Source organism: Pagrus pagrus (genome assembly GCF_965226575.1).
Source record: "Pagrus pagrus genome assembly, chromosome: 12".
NCBI classification, from domain to species: domain Eukaryota; kingdom Metazoa; phylum Chordata; class Actinopteri; order Spariformes; family Sparidae; genus Pagrus; species Pagrus pagrus.
The window spans coordinates 10,031,818-10,057,862 of NC_140196.1; the positions used below are offsets into that span (position 1 = coordinate 10,031,818).

The window sequence follows — 26,045 nt, forward strand, 5'->3', positions numbered from 1 at the left end:
ATGACCAGGTTATTGTAAAATATTTAATTATAGAACAAACAAAGGTGATACAGAATTTCCGACACGTCATTCATAACCATAAGAAGTTCTTCCACAGGTGCGTTCAGTTATTAGGAGGTAATGAGCTTGAATATGTCCTTGTGTAATTCCATCAGATGACGCTGATTCATTGCAGTATTAGCCTAATTACGTCTCAGTGAAATGTAAATAAAATTTTGCATGGCCCAAAGTCTCAGTGAGAGGTACGTTTGGGAGTTGTTTTGTATGATTAACACAGTGAATTGAGCCTCTTTTTTTTGTAATTTAGATCGAAAGTACACATGATGGTAACAAAATTGGGTGTAGTCGTATTTCAGGCAAAATAATTCCCATGAATATTAAACCCCACTTCTTGAGATATTTTGGCTTGCCATGATTCTTAGTGTTTTCCCTGCCTCCATTGTTATTGCTATTCTGTACAAGAGCTTGACGGTCCCAGTGGGTTTACAGTAATCAGTGCTTGAGCATATGGTACCCATATTTTACCATCCATCTCACTAATAAAGGCTGTGTTTCTGACCTGGAGGAAACTGACTAGAATGCAATCACCCTGCCCTATGACAGCTTGTATCTTTCAGAGGCTGCATGCTGATTTTACAGACATAATTGGGAATGACTTGAATAGCAGATAATAGCATAGAGGCCAACCCTAAACATGCTCACAAATGCTTTATGGGGATTTAATGCTTCGTCATTTCCTACTTAAATCACTTAACGTTTTATTTTTTTGTTACCATCAGAAACGCCAATCCAGCCAGTGGAAACTGTGGAAGTGGTGGCCACAGAGGTGCCAGAGGAGGACAAGCCCTCTTCCCCTCTGGCCCAGAGCCCTCCAGCTGAGAGTTCAGCAGGACCATCTGTCCCAGCGAGTAGAGAAGTCAAAAGCAGGTTAGAAACACTAAACTTCCACTGAACCATTTGAGAAATAAAGATCCTTGTGACCTTTTCAAAGTTTTTTTATGATTGTGTACATATGTATGTTTAAGCCTTAGAATACAATTGTGCATTTGTGTTCAGCAATATGACATGATGTTTTCTTTGCTATGTACATATGCATGTATGAACTGAAATGGAGTCATCACTTGGTAGAGAGGCAGCACTCTCCTCCCAGGTGCCACTCTGTTAAAGGTTGTAATCAATCTCCTGGCCTGTCTCGGCTATCGATGTTAAAGATGGAGGGCAGACCAGCAGCATCTCCTGGGATCTTATTAACGAGGCCAACTCATCCCTTACAAATGTGATGAATATTAACCACCCATGTTGTTTCTCAACTTTCCAGCTTTTGGCTACTATTCTCCTTTTGTCTTTTTATCACTCTTCTCACACACGTTTTTCTCACATGAAATCTGCAACACTTCCATGTCCAGTTACTGTTGTAAGGTGATGGTTTTGGTTTTCAACTTCTTGCAGAAGCAAAATCATGCACAATTAACCAACCTGAATGTGTAGAGGTAGCCGATGTAGTTAAAATGCCATTAAAATCAAAGCTGTATACAGGGCTCCAGACTATCTTTTTACTGCTTTCACTGGTGTGCCTAACTTTTTCATTTAGGTGTACCAGCACATTATTTAGGCACACCCAATAATACCTTTCAGTACCTAACAGGATAAAAACTTGAGGGTTTTCAGCCCAAACAAACAGCAGTAAGTGAAATCATAATTTATTAAACACAATAAGTAGCCAGTGAACATAGCTGGTGCATTTAGGTGCAACCAATAATACCTTTCAATTTAATTCTTAACACATCATGTAAGAGTGCAAACAGGAAAAGGTGCAAATACATTATCGTTTCTTCCTTCGTTTAAATCACAGCACATGCAACAAGAAATCGTGATAACCTCGATTGTTTAAAAAAAGAAACTGCTAGTTTTATTTTGCGATTAAATGAAAAATAAAAATGTTATGTTGTGATTAAAAAAAAATCTAAGGAATTTGAAAGTATTTACGCACTAATACGGTCAAGACAGGTTAAAGTGCATGTGAGACAAGAGTCTGACCATCTACTCGTATATCATGTGGATTTCACAAATAGTTCATTTTGTGTGTGTGTGTGTGTGTGTACCTGCCTCACAAATGCAGCCATTATGTGTTTATATGCATGGTGCTGCCCAGACAGTTGTATTCCCAGAAGAAGGAGGCCTTAATTCATGGTGACATGCGTGGCACTGTATTAAGTCACAGTAGGTATATATAATTTAACACCCCCTTCCACCCATTTTCTTTGTTTCAGCGAGCATCTCTGTGCCTTCTGTTACTGCGGTGGCCGTAGCCTGCTGGGTCAGGGGGAACTGCGAGTGTTCAGCACCACGCCTCAGTTTGAAGCACTCTTCAGCCACAAGGGTGGAGGAGGCTCAACAAGCGATAGCAGTGATGGTGATAAAACCACTCAGCCAAAAATGGCCGGAGAGACCACCTCAGGACAGAGGGAAAAGACGAAGTAAGTAGGCCTGGCTGACAATGTTGTTACAAGTGGTTTGGCACTCAGTCAAGTCATCTGTGATGAGTCCCTGTTGTGAGTTTGTCCCTGTAGAAACTGGACAGGAAATAACTGGTGTAGAAATCTTCATTATGACCCAAATATTTACTATTTTGCTATTTATAAAATGGATGGTTTTATTTTTGGTGAAATGACCTTTTACCCTTTCCCTGGAAAGCAGAATTGATACTCATGTGCATAGCAGTGTGTGGCCAAAATCCAATATTTACCTACACACACAGACCTCACAGACCTCACATGGTAACAGGCCTCTCTCTGTTAGCAGGTTGTCTACATTTGAAGGCTAGATTATCACTTTGCCTTAGCAGTTGGTGTCCCCATGCCCAGGGATGCCACATAAGGTGAAGGGTGCACATGAGCCATTCCTGTGTCTTTGTGCATGAGCACTCGCATATTTCCACACTGTGCCAACAAAGGACCCTCCTCGGACTCTTTTGGACAGCTGCCTAATTTGTTTTGGTCCTTTGGAATCAGTTGGGTGTCTCTCCGGGCTCCCAGTGATGTAATGGGCAGTGAGAAGCAGTATGCGTCTGGCAGCATGCCAAGCCAACCAGTAGCTGTTGTGTTGTTGCCGTGTGATTGGTCATTGGGGCCAGTCCTTGGCTGTGCCACACAGAGGCACAGGAGGGAGCACAGGGCAGGAGGAGAAATTGTATATTGATTTGTCAGAGAAGCAGAGGTGGTGGACAGAGGGGGAAACTGTGAGAGAAGATCATTATATAATTGGTGATGAAACTTTGGCTGTGAACAATAAGCTGTCAAGGCTGTTTGTCACGAGTGTGCCATCATGCTTCCAGAAACCAGTCTCTTGGTTTTGGCCGTTGGTTTGTTTACTGGAACTTGGGGTCCTTTTTAAATGCTAATGCTCCCTCTCCACATTTTCCGCATGCAATGCAGCTCACTAGTCGAAGCCAGGGACTCAGGGAAACGCATCCTTTTCAACAGACTTTATGAGACTGAACAGCCAGCCTCTTGTGCACACACCAAACAAGATGGCCCTCTTCCTTCTTCTCCTCCTCCTCCTCCTCTCCCTCCTCCCCCACAGCTTTTTATTTGCTCTCTAACATTTTCCCCCAGCTCATTCTCTCTGTCTTCATCTCTCTGCTTTTGTAAAAACTGCACATCGTCCTCTACCTTTATGTCTTTGCTCTCGATTCATTCCTTAATTGATTCAGACTGTCCTTCTCCTGCGTTGCATATCTGTCAGCTGTCCTCCTCTTAAAAAACAAAACCAAAAAAAAACCTGCGCTGACCCGCTTTCTCTGAAAACCTCTTCCTTTGTTCCAGTGGGTCTGAAAACTGCGAGGAAGAACCAGACCCAGCCAGTCGATTTTGGGATGAGCTTTCTCATGTCGGCCTTCCACAAGATCTCAACGTCCAGTCTCTCTTTGAGTCAGGTAAGATCACTAAAAGAAACATTTTCACTGCTTTTTAAAAGACATGAATGGGTGAGAGTACTCATGAATGCATATGTTGATGCAGAATCTGCACCAGATGTTTATGTGATTCTAATCATCACGTCCTTTTTATGTCTTGAAATTTCAGGGCAATGCTGGGCACATCAGAGTTGTGCCTTGTGGTCCGAAGGTGTTTGTGAGGGCGAGGGACAATCTCTGCTTAATGTGGACAGAGCCATTGACTCAGGGAGCACAAAGGTGAGTCAGGGGAGAACATCCATGGACTAATAGGTGTTAACACCATCTTAATGTGTTGGGGCAGCAGGGGAGGGACTGCTTCAGTGAGGCACGGCAAAGCTGATGGATCAGACTGGCTGGTAAAGGTCGGGCCGGCAGCGCGGATCTCTCAGCTGTGAAATGGAAAAGGTCACGCCACTCAACGGGCTGAGCTCTCATGGCAGCTTAGCTGCCAGTGTTAGCAGTGGCATGGCTCTCTGATTGCGTTAGCAACCCATTGCTCGTGCAGCCCATCAGCGAGTCTTCCACTTGATCTCCAGAGTGGCTATTAGTGCACACTCATAGAACTGAGACAAATAGGGAATGGGTGAGGCTCTGTCATGAATTTGATCACCAGGGGGCTAAAACAGGGGTTTAAACAGGGGTCTTGATCCTAATCTGAGATACCCGATGATTTCCAAAGAGACATTACAGGCTAAAGTACTGTCTTAACATAAGCTGTCAGTCATAAGAAATGCCATGGACCTGTTTAAGAGGTTGTTGTTTCCTTGGCTGTTCACAGAATGTATTAATTTTAGTTGCGGATAAAGACATTTTAGTCATATTTAACGGTCTCTCGCTCTCTCTCTTTTTCTCTCTCTTTCTGCAGCACTGTGCATACTGTAAGCGCCTTGGAGCATCCATTAAGTGCTGTGCTGAAGGATGTGCTCAACTCTACCATTACCCCTGTGCGGGGGCAGCTGGGACCTTTCAGGATATCAGGACTCTCTCGCTCCTCTGCCCAGAACACTCTGCATTGGCCATTCACAAATGTAAGTTGAGTAGAATTGGATACATTGTATGTAAAAAGCTAAAATAAATTGATTTGCGTGAGGGAATATTTGACATTTTATCTGTTAGTCTCCCTTGACTTAACTGACTCTTTCTTTAATTTTCCTGCCCATAGTTGTAGACGAAGTAAATTGCGCGCTATGTGATAGCCCGGGGGACCTACTGGACCAGCTCTTCTGCACCAGTTGCGGTCAGCATTACCATGGGATATGCCTGGACATGGCCGTGACCCCTCTGAGGAGGGCAGGTTGGCAGTGCCCTGAGTGCAAAATCTGCCTGACATGCAAGTGAGTGACCTTCCCACCCGCCTAAATAACGAATCTCAGCCTGAATATTTTTTTTCATCTCTTGCTTTTTCTTCACTTTTCTTCTTACTGTTTTTCTGTATAGCTATCAGGCATGGTGCTAACTGCTGGTTTGTTTACCTCTGTGGTTTGCGAGGAGCTAACTGGATGTTGTACCCTAAAGCTCAGTCTTGTAACTTCTGACCTTATTTAAACATCGCAGGAGCTCTGCTAGCAACCGAGCCTGTTTGCCTTAGGTGAACAATGTCCATTGAGCTTTCTGTTCTGTATTTACATAGAAACCCTAGCACCATGTTATTACTGCATAGCATGGTGTTTTTTCAAGATGAGACGGGTTCATGATATATTGTCACTATAATGGATGGCATGAGAGTTGAGACCTGCTTCCTATGACTTATTTTGGTTTCACCATTTTTTTTTTATTTATTTTTTTTTATTTTATTGGGGAGGTTATACCAATCTAAAATCTTACCTGTGTTTAAAGAAGTAAAACTAATTTAAATACATCCATATTTGCCCAGGAAAAAGCCTTTTGTTTGTTTTTTCCCCAACCAATTCTTCTGCATTACTCATTGTCAACCTTACAATTAGAGATGTAGCACCCCCACACACTGAGACACACAGCTATACGCCCCAAGCTACTGTATATCAGCTGAGCTAATATTTGACCATACTAACATTTCTATGTTGTTGTTAGTATTACCTTGGGTGCAGTTGTCCTTCTTGGTCATATGTGTATGTAAAGGAAGAATAGTGTACATAGTTTATTTTTCTGTTATTCTATTCTATTTTATCTTGTTTTGTCTTGTTTAATTTTTCAGCGATCATTGAATCACTATTTTCCCCTTTGCTCATGACTCTTGAGCTGCTGTAAAAAGGGAATTTTTATCATTAGGGATCAATAATGTCTTATCTTACCTTATAAAAATATTACACTGCTGGCCATATAACATTAGAAAAGATAGTTTACAGGTATCAAATTACTGACAGAAATAAATAAATACATAAATCCTTAATATCTAAAGGTATAACAAGTTCACCCTAAGGTTTTCTACAGGTAATTGTTCGTGGTATTGGATGCAACATAGCAGGACGACTTGTTGCATGTCCTGGCCTACACATTATTGCGGTGCTCATCTTCTGTATGTACTTATCAACAATAGGTTTTCAGTGTGTTCATCCAGTCTTCCACCTGGTCTGGCAAAAATAAGGTTTTCATTGTGAATGACTATTGTTTTTTAGATGGTTTAGAAGTAAAATATTAAAATGTTGGCAAGGCGTACACTAAAACAACAACAAATAATTCTCGCTATTTTTGAAAAATCAGAACAGAGAGTACATATTAGTCACGGCAGAAAAAGGCTGCTTCTCTCTTCTGATTCATGCATGCCTTCATTCATCAACACGGTAACAAACAGAGCTGATACTTGGTGTAAAACTAAGATCCAGTATAGTAGAAACTACAGATCAGTTCAAACAAGAGATGAAAACAATCTCAAAGAATACACCTGCTTTGGAAAATCAAAGAGAAGAAAGTGAAACTGAGAAGTAAAGCATTGTGTAAAAACAGATTTTGTTCAGGAAACCTCCTAAAGATGACAGTTCCAAAAGGAGAAACCCACGACTATTATCATCCATGTAACTACTGTACCAAATAAAAAATCCTGTGTAGCTTTTTGCAGTTTATGTTTTCAAGTCTTATGCTGACCCATTTTGCACAACCCTCTGTCTCTCTTTGTAGAAACCCAGGAGAGGACACTAAAATGCTGGTGTGTGACATGTGTGACAAAGGCTACCATACCTTCTGTTTGCAACCTGCTATGGAATCTCTTCCCACCAACGGATGGAGATGTAAGGTAGGAAAGACTTCCTATAATGCTGGACGGCTTATTTCTACGACGATATGAAAACAGGTTATCGTTTTTCCATACTGGCTGGTATGGGGGAAAAAAATCCTGAAGCTGTGTTTCGATTGAAGTTCCAAACTGTTGAATGTGATGCCCAGATTGTTTCCACCAGGTGTAACCTTTAAGCAAAATCGCAAATTCTCACTCTGTGTGGATTGTAATATTCAGTGGAAACATTCAAGGTATGAGTCTTTGCTCAGGCACAGAGTAAAATGTCTACCACCCACCAGAATATGACTTTGGTGGTTTGTATGTGAGCTTCTCAGGGTTAACAAATGACTCACACCGGCTGATCTTTTAAAAGGCTTCAGTTCAGTCTCACTGCCTTAAGATAAAGCAGTATGCGAGTGTGTGTACATGTGTGTGCAAGTTAATCACACGCAATCCCTCACTGCGGCCCCGCCCTCCATCCTCCAGCCGTGTAAATGGTGTGCTCCTCTCTCAGGCAGCTGGTTAACACACCATGCAATTCGCTGCAGCGGTTAGCGAAGGCCATGACAATAGAGCCAGCAGGTGATGAAAGGTCTTCACACTTGGCTTCTCTATCTGACTCAGCACAGGAGGAACACACAACCCACACGCATCTTTGCCACTTGCCTCTCGCCATCAACCCATACCCCACTCACATGGTAGTTTTGTTCTGAGTGCAATTGTCTTGCTGACATAGAGATCAATGAAAAATGATTCATTGTTCCAGTTTCAGTGCTCTGTCATATTGTCTGTCATGGAAGAGCACCGAGCTCACTCAAGCTGAGCAGCCAGCTGGTCTATTAAACTCCCAATCACTTTATTGCAGAGAGATAGTTAGTCGTGGTACAGTTCTCATAAACAAATTTCATGATGATTTCTTGTGGAAAATAAGACAACTGGAAACAGCTATCACTCTGTCGAATCTCCCCTTTAAAAAAATGTCATTTTAACACTAGTTACTGACATTGACTCATAAACTCCCCCCCCGGACCTTAAGGACATTTTTTGCAGCACATTAAAAAAAGTATAATCTTGTGCAGCATCACAACTTCTTTTTTATTTAATTATTTTTGAAAGCTTGATAAGTTAACACAAAATTGGTTGAGCAATGTTTCATATTTGATAGTCTTATGATTTGAGTACATGACTGAAATGTCAAAATTTCGTCAGCGTCTCTTTGTTTCTCCACATGAGCAAAATACTGAATCAACAGCAGAATTAAATGAATGCTGCTGAAATACAAGTCAAATGCCTGCTTTTAACCCAAAGCAGCTCTTGCTGTTGCGTGCTGTCAGTATGGATATCTCATCAAAAATGCTGGCTGCCATTTATTTGCTTTGTGGCTCTGTAGCTCACAACTCTGCAGCAACAAAACTGTTCCAAAGACTTTTGAAAAGCAGTGGGACTATTGTTTTCGGGGTATGCAAGCTGACAAAAAAATAGCAAAGTGCTTTATATAGCTGATACAGATCCTTTTTTAAAATGATTCCAAAACGTTTAGGACAAAGCAGGAAAACAAAAAGTTCTTAGCTGTGCTCCATGCTTTGAATTCAGACGCCTGCCATTCGTAACCCTACTCAGCAGTACGTTGCACGCAGTCAAGCAGCTATGCAGCCAGAACCTGATTAATTTGATCTTCATGTTTCATTCCTTTTGACCCCAAAATAAAGTTTAAAGGATAAGTACCGTTTTTTACAACCTGGACCTTATTTCTGGCAAAACATATGGTCATTTACTCACCCAGATAACTTTGGTGTCATTCGGCGTCGTTCGGACGAAATTAGATCCAGTGTAGCGGCGATATATCCATATAATGGGAGAGACGGGGCAGCGACACACAGCCTCTATATAACACATTATCTGCCACGAAACTAGTTAATTTCATCAATATTTTGTTATGAAATGCTAGCGCTATTAGCCTCTGAGTCCGGGCTCGTCCGTTATCAACATCCGGGGTCAAACTAGCAGCAGCAGCTACAGGTAAACAAGCCCATATGAACAAGCCGCGCTGTCGCGGGTGCGCGCGCAGCTCAGAGACGACATCTTCCAGGTCAGAGGTAGTAGATCAGCCTACAGACCCCGGATGTTGACAATAGACGAGCCCGGACTCAGAGGCTAATAGCACTAGCATTTCACAACAAAATATTGATGAAATGAACTAGTTTCGTGGCAGATAATGCGTTATATAGAGGCTGTGTGTCGCTGCCCCGTCTCTCCCATTATATGGATATATCGCCGCTACACTGGATCTAATTTCGTCCGAACGATGCCGAATGACACCAAAGTTATCTGGGTGAGTAAATGACCATATGTTTTGCCAGAAATAAGGTCCAGGTTGTAAAAAACGGTACTTATCCTTTAAATTGTCTTTAACAATATACAATAATCGAATGTCTTGCACTGTTATGTGTAACTATAATAAAATTTATGAAAGACTGGTTGGTTTAAATGGTCCTTTTGATTTGAAAAGAACCTGGTAAGTTAATTTCATCAAGGCCTAAAAATATTGCATTTATTTTTTGGTAAAAATTACCCAGCTCCCCCTCATGAATCTGCTGGAAAAGAGTCATGTTCTTTAAAAATAGGCATGTTCGCTGTGTGCCTGGGAAGGTTTCATGCTCATTTCCCATTCCATGACTTAACGTGCCAATTCTGTAAAGCAGAAACACAGTTTTCATACTGCATTGGGTCTGAATGGTTTTCAGTTTGGTCATGTTCATAAGAAGATTTCCTTTGCTCCGCAGAACTGCAGAGTATGCATCCAATGTGGAACACGAACCAGCAGGCAATGGCACCACACCAGCCTGCTGTGTGAGAACTGCGTCCAAAACCAGGACCCTGCTCTGAGCTGTCCTATGTGTGCCTGCATCTTGGACCCTGAGCATCACAAAGACATACTCTTCTGCCACAGTTGTAAGAGGTAAGATAATTTTTTCTAATGTAATTAGTCCAAATGCAATGCTCTTGTTTTTTGATTGGGCAATCAGTGTTCCCTGTTAATTCTAAGAAACCAATTGGAAAACCACAGTAATAAATATGTCATAACAATCTCTTAAAATTCCTGCATACTCCTTTCAGATGGCTACACCTGGAGTGCGAGCGTCAGAACTCAGGCCAAGCAGAAATCCACCCCAGAGAGGACTATGTTTGTTCCAACTGCAGGTCTCCTGCTGCAGAGCAGGCGCTACAGGCAGAGGATATGGACACCGGCCCAGAGCTCAGCCCTCAGCCAGCCTCCATGCACACAGACTCTGAGACTGGCCTACAGCTGGCTAAAAAGCACACGGACCTAGAACCTGGCACTCAGCTGCCTCCTGAAATGCACAATGACCCCAAACCGGAATTACTCTCTGTTCCATTGCACTCAGATCCAGAGCCTGTTCAGGCTACCGTCCAGGAGGAGAAGCTGGCCACGTCAGCCCAGAAGCCTGGTGGGTCTTTGTTCCAGAAAGGTTAGATACACAGGAAGATGAATGCTCTGATCTCTTTCCTTGTGCTATCCTGGAGTCTTTATTTCCTCAGTGCTCAAGTACCCCCCCTGAGAATCTAATCTGTTTATCAGCATATCAATCATACCTTGTTATTGCAAGGTACAGCCAAGTAATCTAACTCTTTTGATTATACAGAATCATACACACAAGCACCAGGGTATAGGACTGAAAATAAAAGAGTCTTTGTAGTTCAGGGTTCATTGATACAGCCTCTAGCCATGCAGAAGCAGTTGAAAGTTTTGGCCCATGCAACACAAAATTGGGCTGTAGTGTCGGCACTGATGAAGTTTTGAAAGTCGCAGTTGTTGCGGATGAAAGGATTGGGAGTTGTTTGGACTAAGACCAGAGAGAAGCACTCCCTCTCTTATTAAGAGGACTCTCCAATAACCAGATGGTGTCCTACTAGCCACAGATTAAAGCGTCTCCATTGTCTTTGTAACTCTGTGTTTTGAAAAAGTACTTTGTTTCTCCCTCATGCCACCTGGGGAGGTAGTATGTGCTGCCAGTCTATGCGAATGAGATTTACACTTGAGAGCACTTTTTTAAGAGATGGGCACCCGAGTTGGCTGCTCATACTTACTGTAACTTAACTTGCTGACTTGGCTCACTGCCAGACTTGTTAATACTACTCAACGGAGGGAGAGTTTGCTGAAGCACTGTGGCCATTTCTGCTGTCTATCACATCTTGTGCATGCTTGCCAGCAACAGGTTTGTGACCCTAAATCAAAAGACATCAAGCGGTGTCAGTCATTTATGGGCGCTTTTATCGTTTTCCCAACCTACTACAGATTTAACCCTGCTCCCTTTCGTATGACGAAAGCCTAAACAGCTGCATTCCACTTAGGTCCCCTCAGTTGTGGCCATGCCAATAAGTTAACATTTCTAAAGGCATTTGACTTGACTGCATTCCACAATTATTAACTAATTGTTGTTTCATGTGTTGTCTGATAAATGGTAAATTCATCTCTGCTTGACTTTAACTGTTAACTCATAGTCCTTCAGAATTAATATTTCAAATATCTCAACACCAGACGACCGCTGAACATATATTTAGGAAATAACATGCTAGCTCGCTGATTTTTGTCCCGTTGGTGGTCTAATAAACAGTAATTTCATCAAAGACAGTCCCCTATATCACTAATGTCTGTTCTTGGGAACTGAGCTGTCAAACTGTCCATCATATGTGCATGGAACTGGTTCAATCTAAACTAGGCTGGAAAAATAATACACACAATAGTGTGTTTCATAATACAAGACCATAATTTGTGGCCATTGGATTCAAGGACTACAAAGACTTCAGGCTGAACAGAGGAACTTGATTGTTTAATCGCGGTTCATTTTATACCCCAAGAGATAGGGTTGGGCAACAGTTACTGAGTTGACATATGACGATGTCCACAGTGCAACATTGCAATGGACAATGACGTTGTTTTTTGCTCCCACTTGGTGCAGCCTCTGACAGCATCCCCTGACTTTCTCACCAGCCAAGAAAAGGGTGAAGGGTGCAGACAGATCACCTCTCACATATCTGCTGGATGGGCTTTTTAAATCCCAATTTACGATGGTCGAGACCTCATTGTCAATTATTGTCAGCGAGATCGTCCCAGCCTAACCCTGCTAAGACCGTAACTAAATACAACATAAATGAACTATATTGACCTTTCTTGAATTAGCCACATTGTTTTCAAATCAAAACCAATCTGGAGATATGGGTCGCAAGCTCCTTTTTTTTGGCACCTAAGCTTTTCTAGACACTTTTTGCTAAACACCAACACTTTGAGTTACATGATGCTGGCATCCGCTTGTGTGAAGCTCTGGGCTGCATCTCCACTCCATGTGAGTTCTCCCAGAAGTGGAGTGTAGTATCAGGGAAATGAACGGTGAGCTGGGGATGCCAGTGGTAGCCACACTGCCCACTCTGTCTAGACAGCAGACTCCACTGGCAGTGCAGGCTGGATAGGAGCAGCATGATGGTGATGATATTAGATCCCCTGTCTGCAAACCTGCCTCGGAGCTACGCTGGCTCATTCACGGCCGCTCACACAGCTTGCAGCAGCTTACTTTGCTCTCCGTACACATGTGCTCTCATTTTACTACCTTTTTCCTGTGGTCATGAACTGCTCCATCATTGGATTTAGCTGGCAAGGCGATGCTTCTCCCTCCGCAGTTTTAAAGAGTGTACATGAGATATGTGTATTGATTTAAGAGGAGCTTTTACAGGTTTATGTTAAGCACTTCAAAATAAGCTTTACCTGTTTTTTCAAGACACGTCATAATGCCAGAGATATAATTTGGGCTTTTGGGTTGAAGCCTCTTAAATAAAGCGCTAACATTTAGATTTATTTTTTTTGCTGTGTATTTTTGAGCACCAAATAGAGGAGAAAATGTTCCTCAAAAATCACTGAAATTTCCTTAAATATTTGCAGATTTTTTTGTTTTGTTTTTTTTGTCTTTTGTTATATGAGATCATGACTATGCTGCCAACCGCCCGCACATGTAATGTAATTAAAGTCATTAACCAGAGCTGTTTATCACCTGCCAGGATTCTTCACCACTCAGGGTTTAACAGCAGGCTTAACGTGACTCAACCGTCAGATGCTGTTAGATCCATCCTGTGGTTGAAGTTAGACTTGGCTTTAGGCCTCTCCTGCATTAATCAAAGCTGTGTATTTATCTCAACCATCACTTTATTCACTGTAGGAGATATAGGAAGCAGGGTGTTAATATGAATGAGAATGTGTGTTCAGCTTGGTCAATAGTTGAAGGCTTGAGATGGTTGGAGGCCCATCTCCTAATTGACTTTCTGGCATCGGCACCGGATGAGCACCTGCAAGCTGCACAGTCATGAGCCCAGAGCACACAGACCCTGGGATGTTGGTTGTCATGGTTACTCCCTTCCCTGGCAGAGATGCTTAGCAGGTGCATGCGTGTGTCAGGATCAGTGTGACATGGGAACTTGTGGATTGAAATGGTGGGCGCCTCGTTAAGACTAGGCTATCTGTACGGTCAGAGGCTGTCTGGCAGAATATTGGCTCGATGTGTTGATGCCTGATAGCCAGGAATGACTAGTTCTATTCATACCAGGCTAGCCAAATGCATTGATGTGTTTAATACAAAACCAAATGGAGAGAGGGAGGATAAGAGACACAACGAAACCAAGTGGCGAGAGAGGATAGGATACACTACATCAAAGATGAATGATAAAGGGTTGCCTGATTTTTGTATTTAAAAAAAAATAATAATAATGTATGCATTGTGACTGTTGCTCAAAAGCTTTTCAGTAACACTTCTGTCATATCCCTTTCAAGGCTGATGCAACAGTTCATTAAATCCAAGCAGAGAAATTAATGTTACATTCATATGAAATGTATAGCCTTTTATTCTTATGCTATTATTGAACCATAAAAAATTCCCTTTACATTTAAGGGCTCAACAGATAAAAGGTGATCTGCATTACAAGGCTTTCTGTTTTTATTAGAGGTTGTAAAGGATTATTGCCTGTGTTCACCTCTGTTTCACAGAAAAACACTGAACGGAGAATTTCCACGACTTAGGGATTCACATCATCGTATATTCTTGTTTGTTTTACCATTAGCTGTAAAATAACAGATGGGTGGAAATGGTGGAAGCAAAGATATCTCTGCTCCCTTAGTTTGACTGCAGGGAATCCAAGCCAAGCATTTCCCTATGGCCCACTTTCTTTTATTCCCACTTTATCGTAATGTGTTCACAGTTTCTCTAGACTCCTAGTTCTCTCTATTATAAACAAATATCATTTTTTATTATATATAATCTTGATAATGAATCTTCTCTCTTTTAGAAGTCTCAGTGGGTGCAGACGTTGTGGAGAGGCAGGTTACTGAACCTTCTGTCAACAAAACCCTAATAGAGTTCAAACCAGGTTTGTACACTTTTGTCTCTTTATTTGGTACTCAATATGCTTTGTGGAACCACATTTTGATTTTGCTATTTAGTATTAATATAACAGTGATTGCTGCTAAAATATGTGTTATTTGACATGCTCACAGTTAAGTCACACTGTTAACATGCAGTGTAAACATTATTCACAGGTCATGGTTTGACATAGGGTCTCCCCTCGAAGTCAACATCATTTACATTAATGACATTCACACTTTGTTTCCACACAGTGGATTATTTTATGGATTTTGCCCCCCAGTGTTCAACACAAGGAAATGCATATCTTTACGGTCAGATCACATGAATGTGTTATTTACATCTGTGCAGGGTTTTCAATGCACATGGATCATTATCAAGACAAAACCTCAACTGCAAATGCATGGCAAAAAATAAGTGAAGAGGTTGGTCTGCCGGGTTTTTGGCCAGATTTGTGAAATATTATGTCAACAAGAAGTTTGACCTGCGTGCACTCATTATGTCACATAGCTAACAAGCTAATGTTAGCTAAATAGGTTGTCGAACATTTTACTTTTTCATCGATCAGTTAGCTAAATAATTTAAGCAACCTTCTTGTGGCACAGAGTACATACAGTCTGTCTGAAATACACTGCAAGAGTTACAATACGTTTTTAAAAAATAAAATAAAATAATTGAAAAGATTAATGGATTAAAGTAGGGTAATTATTTTCATTCATCAACTTATTAACTGATCGATGTATCGGTTTCCACTTCTATCTGTTCAATCTGTTGATGATGTACATGGTGTAAAGATATCCAGATATTCTTCTAACCACTCTGTATTTTGTCTTACAGAAACAAAACCAGCAGCAAGAGCCCAGCTCACATCTACAGAGAGTCCTGCATCGTCAGCAACTCCCAGCCAGGAGTCTGAGTCTTTTCCGGCCCAGCTCTCTATGGAGTCACTACAGACACAGGATACCACGTTACAAATCAAGCCAGCAAAGACAGAGGCCTGCCATGAGGAGGGTACGGCCAACTCCAGCACAAAGGATTTTAAGGCCATCATCTCAACCACCAAAGAACCAAGTACTGCATCAGTACCTTTCACGGACCAACCAATGGAGGTCTCACTACCCCAACCGTCGAGTATGGATGTAGTTGGGGCTTCTTTCCTGGAAACGGCTCCAAAAGAACTTAACAAGGAGAGGAGTGAGGGTATTTATCACAGGAACCTGGCAGAGACTGTTAAGCCCTCAGCCTCCTGTATATCAGAGGAGATGTACACTACACCGGAGAGCAAGCCTAATCTGTCACTTTGCAGTCTGTCTTCAGAGGAGAAACCATTGAAGACATCTGTGGAAAGGTTGGCAGAAATGGTTGCCTCTCCCTCCCACTCTTCCCCTCTGGGCCGAGGGACATCTCCCAGAGAACCACTGCAGACTCAGATCCTACCTTCGCTGGGTGACCATAGCAGTATGATACCCACCACCACACTTATACCACTCACCCCTAAGATTGGAATGGGAAAGCCAGCCATCACTAAGAGGAAGTTTTCTCCTGGGAGGCCACGAGTGAAACAGGTAGGAAACTGGATATCATGCTGCAGAAGACCACTGGTTCGCTTTGTGCCACTGTCTGGCTTGTTGTGCCGTAATTCACTGTCCCAGCCTACGTTATAAACCCCTGGAGTGTGTGCTAGTAGTAGGTGCTCATAACTTGTGAACTCCTGAATGGCGTGTGTAAATGTCCTGTTGGCTCTGCTGTATGGTGGTTGATTAGGTTTTTTTTGATGGCACTGGGTTGGTTGAAGCAGCTTAAATGGTTCAGTTATGTTTTTTTATTATCTTCTTAGTAACACTTTATATTAGGGTACACATATTATCCATTAACTGCTTGCTTATTAGCATGCATACTGGTAGCATATTGCCTCTTTATTGTCGTCAGAGAGCACTTATCGATATCTTTTTCTGAATGATCAGATTCTACAACTAAACAATCACTCAAGTACACGTTTCAAACTACCAGTGGAACATATTCCCTGTTAAAACGGTCTTTAGAATATATTCATACAGAAGTAGGCTTTAATAAGTGCTTTATAATAACTTAAAATGAGCCAATATACTACTAACATGCAAACTAATAAGCAACTAGTTGATGGTAATTATGTGTAATCTAATATATAGTGTTACCTTTGTCTCGGTTGCGTTATACCTTGCTGTACACTATGCAAGCATAGCAGGAGGACAGCTGAGCAAATGATGCCTTCTCTCAACTCCTTGTACTCTGTTCACATGTTTGTGCACCACATGACCAGTTAGTCACAGTGTTCATGCAGAACTCAGTTGAAGTATTAATTATTTCCAGACAGTTATGTTTTCTTTTCTATATGGCTAGAAACACCTTGAACTGAAAATCCTCACCGTGATAACCCCCCTCGGTAGCATTTTCATCAACCACTCTGTTCATCTCATGTCCACATTCTGAACATGCACCGCCTCATTGTCCCTTTTGAGAATGAGCATTCAAGTCACAAATTACAATGACCATTTCCATTACCATGTCCTAATTATCTCCATATTACACCATCTACTGCAGTGGATCACAAGTGACTGAAACAACTTTTAATCTCTCAGAATTAGTGTCACAGTATTGTTCAAACATATGAATTATAATAGAGACACTGAAAGTAGACTCTCTCAGACAAATAATAATGGGAATTGAATTTCACCCCTGGCTGTAATATATTATGAATGATGCTGGTGAGGGTAGACTACTTAGTTTGCAAAATGTGTGTTTTTTCCCCAGATATATCCCATCTCTTAAATAAACATTATATGGCTCAAACTAATTTGTTACACAAGGCCTGGGGAAATCTATTCGAGAAATGTAAAATGTTGCTCCTCTTTAGTCCAGCATGCTTTTGTCTGATGCGCTCATGTGCTGATGCAATTCTCCTTGTTTTGTCAACATGCCAAGCATACAAGGTTGTCATGGCGAGAGGTTGCAGGGCCTCTTTCCTGCCGTATGGTGCCGTGATGTTCTGGCAAATGATTCTGTGTGAAATGCCACTAACACAATTGTGCACTCCAGTTTTGCCTGTACAGTCTATTAGAAACATTCCTCTTAAACTTAAATGCATGAAAACTCTAACGGATTGGCTTTGACACAGACTATAACCTAATAACTTACCCTGTTAATATTTTGGCGCATCAGATGCTTTCTAATACTGTAACTCTGCATAGATGGATGTGCCTAGAGTCGTTCCCCAGTGGCAACATTAGAAGCTCACCACATCTCTCTAACATCTTTCTTTGTATGTTTTGTTTCTTCGCTGGCTTTGTTTTTAAGTTGCTGCATTTTGTCGCCCTCCTCCCTCCCTCTCTCTCACTCTCTCACCCGCCCTCCCTTACCTTAGGGTGCATGGAGCCCCCATAGCAGTGTGAGCTCCCCCTTGTCCTGGTCACCAGACCAGCCAGAGGGGTGGGACATCCCAAAGACGAGGCAGTCCTCTGGCAGCCCCGGCTGGAGCATCAGAGTGGTAAATACTGTGGCTCACCAGAGACAACAGCTGCCCTCTGTTAGCCCTCTGTTTACCCTAGTGACGCGCACTCCCCGAGTGTTCCTGAAAGTCACTGTGATATATATCACAGCCAACACTAACAATTACCTCCATCTTACTTTGAGAAGGGGGGATTTATAGACCAAAGGCTAAGCTAATGAATTTATGAAGTGGAACTGAAAGATATTGCTATATTGACAGTGGGTTTTGCTGGCTTTGCAGATGAATTAAGAGATCAAGGGTATGAGACATTTCAGTCTTTACAAGTATTTGGTTAATAATTGTAACTCATGAACGAAGGTGTCATTTTCCTCTATGTCAGCCATGCTCTGCTTCTCTCTTCTTTTGTCTTATTTAAACCTGTTCAAGTACTTTGTTTTTCCTTCTTTGATTTTGACTTGGTGAAAAGTCTGTGGCGGTTGGTTGCCATGGTGACAGCCATTACTCTTCAGCAAAGCTGGGTGAGGGTTAATTTGTACGCTGCGGCAGGGGTCCAGTCCAGGTTAAACACCATCGTACAGTGTGTCTGTCAGGAGGCACAGTGGATGGGGGAGGGGCTTTGGTTTGGGATCAGTGTCAGATGTGGGGTAAATGGGATGGGATTCTGGGGCAGGTGCTGCAAGGTTCATTTACACTTGAGTTTGACAGTCATGATTAGGCAGAGACCTCCAGTCGGAAATGGGCCGGGGGCACAGTGGAACTGGCATTGCTAGAACAACAGCTCAGAGGCCTTTTCTCATCACTCCCATTTGCTGGCTGTCTGACAGAAATTATAGTGCACCTTTTGTAATAACAGTAATTTCCACCAACTGTCGAAATGTCAGGAATCGTGTTGATTGATTTCTGGGCATTTGCATCATGTTCCAAATGTTAAAAAGTTGATGTAATTTTTGCCCCTTTTTAAAAATGGATAGAACTTTTCAAAGCCATAGCATAAATAGTTGAATTTATTGTGCAAGCTGTGCTGCTTGCATCCATGTAAACCACACTGCAGAATGAGATTACCTATCTTGAACTAGATGAACAACATTCTTGCTGCTATTTTATGCTGACATAAAAATACATCTGTAAATAAATACCCGTTTGAATTAAAAAGTGCTAACGTGTCTTGAAAAAGGCTGTTGCTAACAAGTGGCAAAATGAGATTAAAGAGGTTGTTGGTGACATTTAACGCCATTACACCGAACACGACTCATCTACTCACTAGTCCGTCTTTACGGGCGGGCTGTAGTTGCAGACTATTTGAACTAACTTTACAACTCATAGAATGATCAATTTATAGTAAAGGGTATATACTATGGTGTAGTAAGACACTTAGTGGTGGTGATGTCATGCGACCGCAACAGCCTAACATTTGCCTTTTACTTAGGCAATTTCATTTATGCTTAAACAATCATAAAAGTGGTGTTCATCTGTGGAGATTATCTTGCTGTACAAAATGTGTATCATACACCCGTTTGCCCCAGAGCTTATTTTCTGCAATAATCCAAAGTCAAAGCTTTTTGTCAAGGGAACCAGGGCAATGCTAACATCCAGGTTAGCCTACAATAACACGTCATTCCTGCAGCACTCTGTGTATCCAGAAAAAGCTGGAAAAAAGCTGAAACGTGGGGGGGTTGAAAGGTTCCCCAGGCAACTCCTTTAAATGTTTTTCTGTTCACTGAGCAAACTGTGACTTGATCAATTCAGTGTGTGCAAGAGCAAAACAAACTTCTGCAAACAAGTGGAGTGTGTGCCTGTCTTTTTAAGTTTGTAAGAAAGGGAGTGGCCCTGTTTTCCCCCTACAGTGTATCTTTATCAACCCCTTAGGTGGCAAACTGCACATGTTCTGATTTGTTGTCTTGCCTACACAGGGTCGAGGCTCAGGCTTCCCTGGGAGGAGGAGGCCCAGAGGGGCTGGTCTGTCAGGTAGAGCTGGACGTGGCAGAGCCAGAGGCAAGAATGGAGCAAGTCCCAGCATCAACCCTGGGGTATGTGCGCTCAGCTTGGTGATATCTTTGTCAAATATTACACAGTATGCAAATCAGTGTTAGTTTTCCCTCCAGCTGAAGACAAGGCTGATGTATTGTAAATAGCATTCATGTTCATAACAAAGTGAAGTGTTTGCTAGTTTCATGTTATTGTAAAGACATTTGGTGAGATCTATTTTCTCAATACCACCAAATAATTCCTTGGCTGTTATGAACAATAGAAAGTACCTGTACGTCTAAAGTATGTGTATCCAAACTAATCATTTTAGCACAACCAGACGGTGGATCTTTAGAGTAAAGAATGATTGATATTTTTGTTTATTTTGTGTATCTTTTTCTCTGATCTCCAGATCATCACAATAGAGACCCCGTACCAAGTCAAGGACGAGGAGGAGAATGCTATGCATAACACAGTGGTCATATTTTCCAGCAATGACAGTTTCACGTTAAAACAGGTGTTTGTTTTAATTCAATTCTTAACGATGCTGCTGATGTGTTTTATTTTGAGTCATATCCTCGAATTTCTCCATTCACTTGCATGCCCTGAAATTAAATCTGTGCTTAAAGACCTCTCCCACTGGAGATCATTAATTCTTGTGGAGATACTGCCAACCGCCTGCGGGCATTGCAGTCGGTTATGTAACACAGGATCGTATTGAAATTTTATTGTTTCTTACTTTCTGTCTTCAAAGTAAGCTCCTGTGCTGAATTCATTTCTGTAAACAATAAGTGACTGATGGTAACTGCAAAATAATCATCAGGACGTTAGAGACAGTAGTAATCAAGATCCCATATTGTTAGAGAATAACTCTTTATAAACGTGACTAAGGAATTAAAGAATACAATTGAGGTGCAACCAACCGCTGAAAGTGGAACCGGTCATTGTGTAAAAGACCGTTCTGTTTAGCTCTTAGCTGTGAATGTGAGTGTGAAGCAGGAGCTGAAAAGGGTTCACTCAATCACCCTGGTTTAAAGACCAAAGTTTCCAATGTATTCCTTTTAGCTTGCATTTCAATATGCTTTGCACAGCTATATTTGAGGATAGAGGGCAACTGCAATGTTCGTATTGACTAAGCGGATTTAGTTTAAAGAAGCATTTTCTTTTCTTCAATATTCAGGATAGCATTAAATACCATATATAATGGCTGCTACTTGTAGCGCCAGAGGCAGTGAATGAATATACAGAACATTGATACCCATGTGATTGGGTGATGAAGGTTAAAAGTCCAGCAGTTGAGTGACTAACCAGCTGACTGGTATCTTTGTTGTTGTTGTTTTCAATGTCATCAGCTGGTTACATGGGACCATGTGGGGGTATTTTTCTAACTATGGCTTTAGTATTTCAGTGTCTTTCATGAAATTGCGTAACTCATGATTTCTCATTTCCTTTCAGGACATGTGTGTGGTGTGTGGGAGTTTTGGCCTTGGCGCAGAGGGCCGTCTTTTGGCCTGTGCTCAGTGTGGCCAGTGCTACCATCCATTCTGTGTTGGCATAAAGGTACATTTACAATTTAGTTTGTACACCTGAGTGCAGAGCAGAAATACCATCCTGTCATACACAGACCTACATATAAATGTCTCATTGTTGCTTCCACAGATCACAAAGGTGGTGCTGAGTAAAGGCTGGCGTTGTCTGGAGTGTACAGTGTGCGAGGCCTGCGGCCAGGCCACAGATCCCGGCCGCTTGCTGCTGTGTGACGACTGTGACATCAGCTATCACACCTACTGCCTGGACCCTCCACTGCAGAATGTGCCCAAGGACAGCTGGAAGTGCAAATGGTGAGTAACTTTATGATCATCTCAACCAAGTATGATTCAAACAGATAATCGTTTAAGTTAGAATTACATTTTTTGTTAACTTTACTAAAAGCATGAAGTAATTCTACATATTGAACACTTCAGTTTGCCAACAATTTACCAAAATGAAGTTAAAAATCAGCCCAACAATTCAAAGGCATGATAAGTGCATGTCAAATTTCCTCCATAAACAACAACTTCACAGGACATAGATTCATATTTGCAGCATGCTGTCAGTGAACTGAGTAGACAGGATTTTAGCAGCACAGTTAATCTGCGTTATCCTCTTTGAAGTAACCTGGGTAGAATGACCTTTGTCTTTCCGTGTGTCCTGCAGGTGTGTGTCCTGTACCCAGTGTGGCGCCACCACCCCAGGCCTAAGGTGTGAGTGGCAGAATAATTACACCCAGTGTGCCCCGTGTGCCAGCCTTGCAACATGCCCCATCTGCCTGGTGGACTACAGTGAAGGCACCACAATTCTGCAGTGTCGCCAATGTGACAGGTGTGCAGTGTTTCTGCCCACTTAGGAGAACTGGTCTCTGCTAATGCTTTTTTAAGCACAGTTAGCCCTTATTATAACCTTCTTTTTTGTCCATAGATGGTTCCATGCATCTTGTCAGGGTCTCCATTCAGAGGAAGATGTAGAAAAAGCTGCAGACAGTAGCTTCGACTGCACAATGTGTCGAGCTTTCAAGACCACTAAAGGTTTGAGCACAGATATCCCTCAAATCATTTTTTTTAATTCTTTTTTGTGTGTCTGCTTTAGAGTATATAGACTTAACTGTGACATTTGATCCTCTTGTTTTTGTTGTTTGTGTTTAATGGCTTTTGTCTGTCCTGTGTTGCTGCAGTTGTGACGAAGGTCAGAGACGCTATTGAGCCTGTAATGATGACGCAGATTGTCACAAAAGCTAAAGAAATGGGTATGTTCAAAGCTTCAAAATGAATGGATTGTTTATAAAGAAATTTATTTTCTTTGCACAAAGCTGTGATTTGATTTTAATTTATACAGTATAAGCATATAGCCATGATTATTTCAGATCTGTCGAGGACCTACACCCAGGATGGAGTTTGCTTGACAGAATCCGGGCTTTGCCAGCTCCAGAGCTTGTCTGCTACAGCGTCACGTCGCAGGAAACCCAAACCGAAGCTGAAGCTGAAGATCATTAACCAGAACAGTGTGGCAGTGCTTCAGGCTCCTGTAGACCCCCTCTCGGAGCACTCTCGTGATGAAGACATGGAGGACAACAGAGGTACTTGTCTTCTAGCACAAGCTTCTTCTTTCATCTCAGAATGTTTTTTTAGAGGGCTTGGACTATCAATATTGGCTTTTTGTGTGATTTTCCCAAATGTGAATTTGTTCACTTTTTTGCTTTTTCTATCAATTTGAATATCAGTAGTTGAAACTGCTGGGTGCTACTTATTTTACTGTGTCCAATGTTTTAATGTTTTTTTTTTCCTATAATCAGTCAAAAAAAAAAATGTCATGATCAGCCCTTGTATGATATGGATGATCAATACGGAATACATCCTATTAGTAGTAATATAATTAGTGTACTCTCATAAACCCATACAATATCAAAATTATTTTCTAAGTGTTAAGTGTAGGAAACGGACAAAGTCTCCCTGGAAATGAAGGTCCTCTGTAATGGAACTGGTGAACCTAATTTCAATCAGGCTAATGTCCTGCCACTGAGCCGAGTTCAGATAGAATTGACCCTGGCGCTGTGTTGAGGGGCCTGGCCGGGGTGTTGTCTGCCGCAGGGCTGTCACTCATCATCAATGCTCTCTCCCTCTAGCAGAGGCGGAGCTCCTAGATTGTGAGGCGAAGTCTGACTCAAGCCTGGAGCGAGAGCCAGCAGAAGACGACTCCAAGGGGGCCGACGGCGGCAAGAAGAGGAAGAGGAAACCGTACCGGCCGGGTAGGGCACCTGATTGAAGGAGACAGCTCCTCTGAAGCGTAAAATGGTGCAGTACATGCCCGACGCTGTAGCTGTAGCTGTAGCTGAAGCAAAGCACTGCCATCTCAGGGCCTCTGATATACAAAGGTCTCTATCTAGTGTTCCTGAGCTTTCATGCTGAACATACTGGACAATTAATAGTCAATACATCTCAAATTTTATCCAGTCCATAATTGTAATGAAAATGGTATTTTTTGTAAGTAAATATACTGACTTTTTCCCAAAAAACAATTCCTTTCAAGGCATTGGTGGGTTCATGGTTCGCCAGAGGAACCGTCCCGGTCAAGGTCCAGGCAAGGCCAAACGATCCCTCTGCAGAAAGGATTCCTCTGGGTCCGTGTCAGAGATTCCCAGTGGAAGAGATGAGGGTCTGTACACCAGTGATGTATACACACATACATCTGTTTTACAATAGATTGTCCTCTTATCTGTTTGTTTCTATGTGATGTAATTTTTTACTGTGTTGTAGGATGGACAGAGGCTTTGCCGGATACCCCTGTGGATGAGACGCCCCCTGGACCAGAGGTCCCAGAGAAAATAAAGAAACGCTACCGAAAGAAGAAAACAAAACTTGAGGAAGCTTTTCCCACCTACCTGCAGGTCTGTCACCTCTTACTGTCTGATATGAAAAGTAAACTGTGTATAAAAAGAATGAGCATATAATATATTATAGTGTATAACCACTGTAACCATTCTAGGGTCATATAACTCTTGTGATCAGTGAGTTTAAAAAAGGTGATTTAATTAGAAATTCTTTCTCCATATATACACAACTTGGCTTAAAAATAATCAACACTTAATTTCTTCCACAAATTTTTCCAACACAGGTACAATATTTCAAACATTGCATATTTTAAAACGTTACTGTTGTAACAAGAAAGAGGTCTTGCATTAGTTGAAGCAATTTATTTCATCAGTCGATTGCAAATGTATCCCTGTTTTATTGTTATGCAAGCCTCTTATTCATATGCGCAGATTGTCTGGTCTTGTCATGCCATATCTTCTTAAAATGTGTTTTATCCCACCCTTGGGAAGGTTGGGACTCCAAAGTACATTGCCTGGAAACCACTTACAGAACTTTGGTGCGCAGTGCCCCTTCTGTGAGCTTTTTTGAAAGAGAAACAGCCTAGAGGAAGTCACAGTGGAGGATACCAGTCTCTGATCATGCTCCTTTAATGGCTCCTGTCTGGGTTGTGAATTGACATACAAAAGCTTAACTGGAGGTGACTTCAAGGCTTCTTGTCTCTAGCCGGTATCTCAGTGTCACCTTTTGTTGGCCAAAACAGAGATATGTGATGTGCATTAAACCACCGGCAGCTGTCAGTGCTGCTCTTAATCCCACCACAGTGGGGGGATGTTCAGTCGAACCTAAAGGTCCGACACAGTGAAGCACATTTCATTAATTATTGAAACGGCAACACATTGGGCTTTTAATGTCTTGTTGCGGCAGGGAGCTGCAGCTGCATGTCATTGAGGATAGTAGATGACTTGTGGGTATAAGTGGTTGGGGGAGGTAGGTGCTGACAAAAGTGAGGCCAGCACCAACATGACTGTTAGCTTCAGCTTCTCTGTTTCACTTCGGTCAGTTCTCATGGGCCGTCAATGTGTGCTGAATAGTCTCTATGTGACATGGTGATGTGTTTCCCAAGAATGATGTCAAGAAAGGTAAGCTGACATTTCTTGAAGGAAAGTGTGAACACAGAGAATTGACCCGGTGCTCTGTGTTGTCATGTTCAGGAGGCGTTCTTTGGAAAGGACCTACTGGACAAAAGCAAGCAGAGCAGGCAGCAGGGGGTCGAATCAGGCTTATTGGAAGAAGGGCAGAGCCAAGTTGAGAGGAAGCACCCCACCACCAGCTTCCTGGACCCTTCATCTGACCCTCTACTCAGCGCCTCAAATACATCGCTTCACACCAGACCAGCAGCAGGACGTACGTACTGTATACACCTCAGTTCTCCAGGACGAGGGATGTAATGGTTCATTGATTCAAAGGGATGCATCGGAAAAATAAATATTCAGAATGACTTAAATTAGTCAAGCGTTAGAAAGGAATCAATGGAGGTATTGAAAAAGGCCTGACACATTATTATTTTGGCTCCTAACAATGTCTTTTAGTCCATGCGTTTCTCTCCCTCGTCTCTGCACAAGGAGTATTAACCTTTTTCATACACGAGGAGAGATTTCTATTCAACACATTTTCAAAA

General features: G+C 42.0%; 1 protein-coding gene across 10 annotated transcripts in view; it reads left to right on the plus strand.

Moving 5' to 3' along the window:
* kmt2cb (lysine (K)-specific methyltransferase 2Cb) overlaps positions 1 to 26,045 on the plus strand; it is a 70,779-nt gene that overhangs the window by 16,855 nt on the left and 27,879 nt on the right. For 5 of the 10 annotated variants that reach the window (XM_084369542.1, XM_084369545.1, XM_084369550.1 and 2 more), the window contains exons 4-27: positions 780 to 927; positions 2,271 to 2,477; positions 3,825 to 3,934; positions 4,083 to 4,192; positions 4,821 to 4,983; positions 5,118 to 5,289; positions 7,049 to 7,163; positions 9,929 to 10,104; positions 10,263 to 10,636; positions 14,496 to 14,576; positions 15,407 to 16,134; positions 17,970 to 18,092; positions 19,967 to 20,083; positions 20,434 to 20,538; positions 21,477 to 21,581; positions 21,681 to 21,862; positions 22,218 to 22,382; positions 22,479 to 22,585; positions 22,732 to 22,803; positions 22,921 to 23,133; positions 23,680 to 23,802; positions 24,084 to 24,209; positions 24,311 to 24,441; positions 25,579 to 25,771. In XM_084369542.1, coding sequence (XP_084225668.1) covers positions 780 to 927; positions 2,271 to 2,477; positions 3,825 to 3,934; positions 4,083 to 4,192; positions 4,821 to 4,983; positions 5,118 to 5,289; positions 7,049 to 7,163; positions 9,929 to 10,104; positions 10,263 to 10,636; positions 14,496 to 14,576; positions 15,407 to 16,134; positions 17,970 to 18,092; positions 19,967 to 20,083; positions 20,434 to 20,538; positions 21,477 to 21,581; positions 21,681 to 21,862; positions 22,218 to 22,382; positions 22,479 to 22,585; positions 22,732 to 22,803; positions 22,921 to 23,133; positions 23,680 to 23,802; positions 24,084 to 24,209; positions 24,311 to 24,441; positions 25,579 to 25,771 — 4,146 coding nt within the window. The remainder of the gene's footprint in view (positions 1 to 779; positions 928 to 2,270; positions 2,478 to 3,824; positions 3,935 to 4,082; positions 4,193 to 4,820; positions 4,984 to 5,117; positions 5,290 to 7,048; positions 7,164 to 9,928; positions 10,105 to 10,262; positions 10,637 to 14,495; positions 14,577 to 15,406; positions 16,135 to 17,969; positions 18,093 to 19,966; positions 20,084 to 20,433; positions 20,539 to 21,476; positions 21,582 to 21,680; positions 21,863 to 22,217; positions 22,383 to 22,478; positions 22,586 to 22,731; positions 22,804 to 22,920; positions 23,134 to 23,679; positions 23,803 to 24,083; positions 24,210 to 24,310; positions 24,442 to 25,578; positions 25,772 to 26,045) is intronic. The other 5 variants (XM_084369544.1, XM_084369546.1, XM_084369547.1 and 2 more) reach the window with 5 other exon arrangements.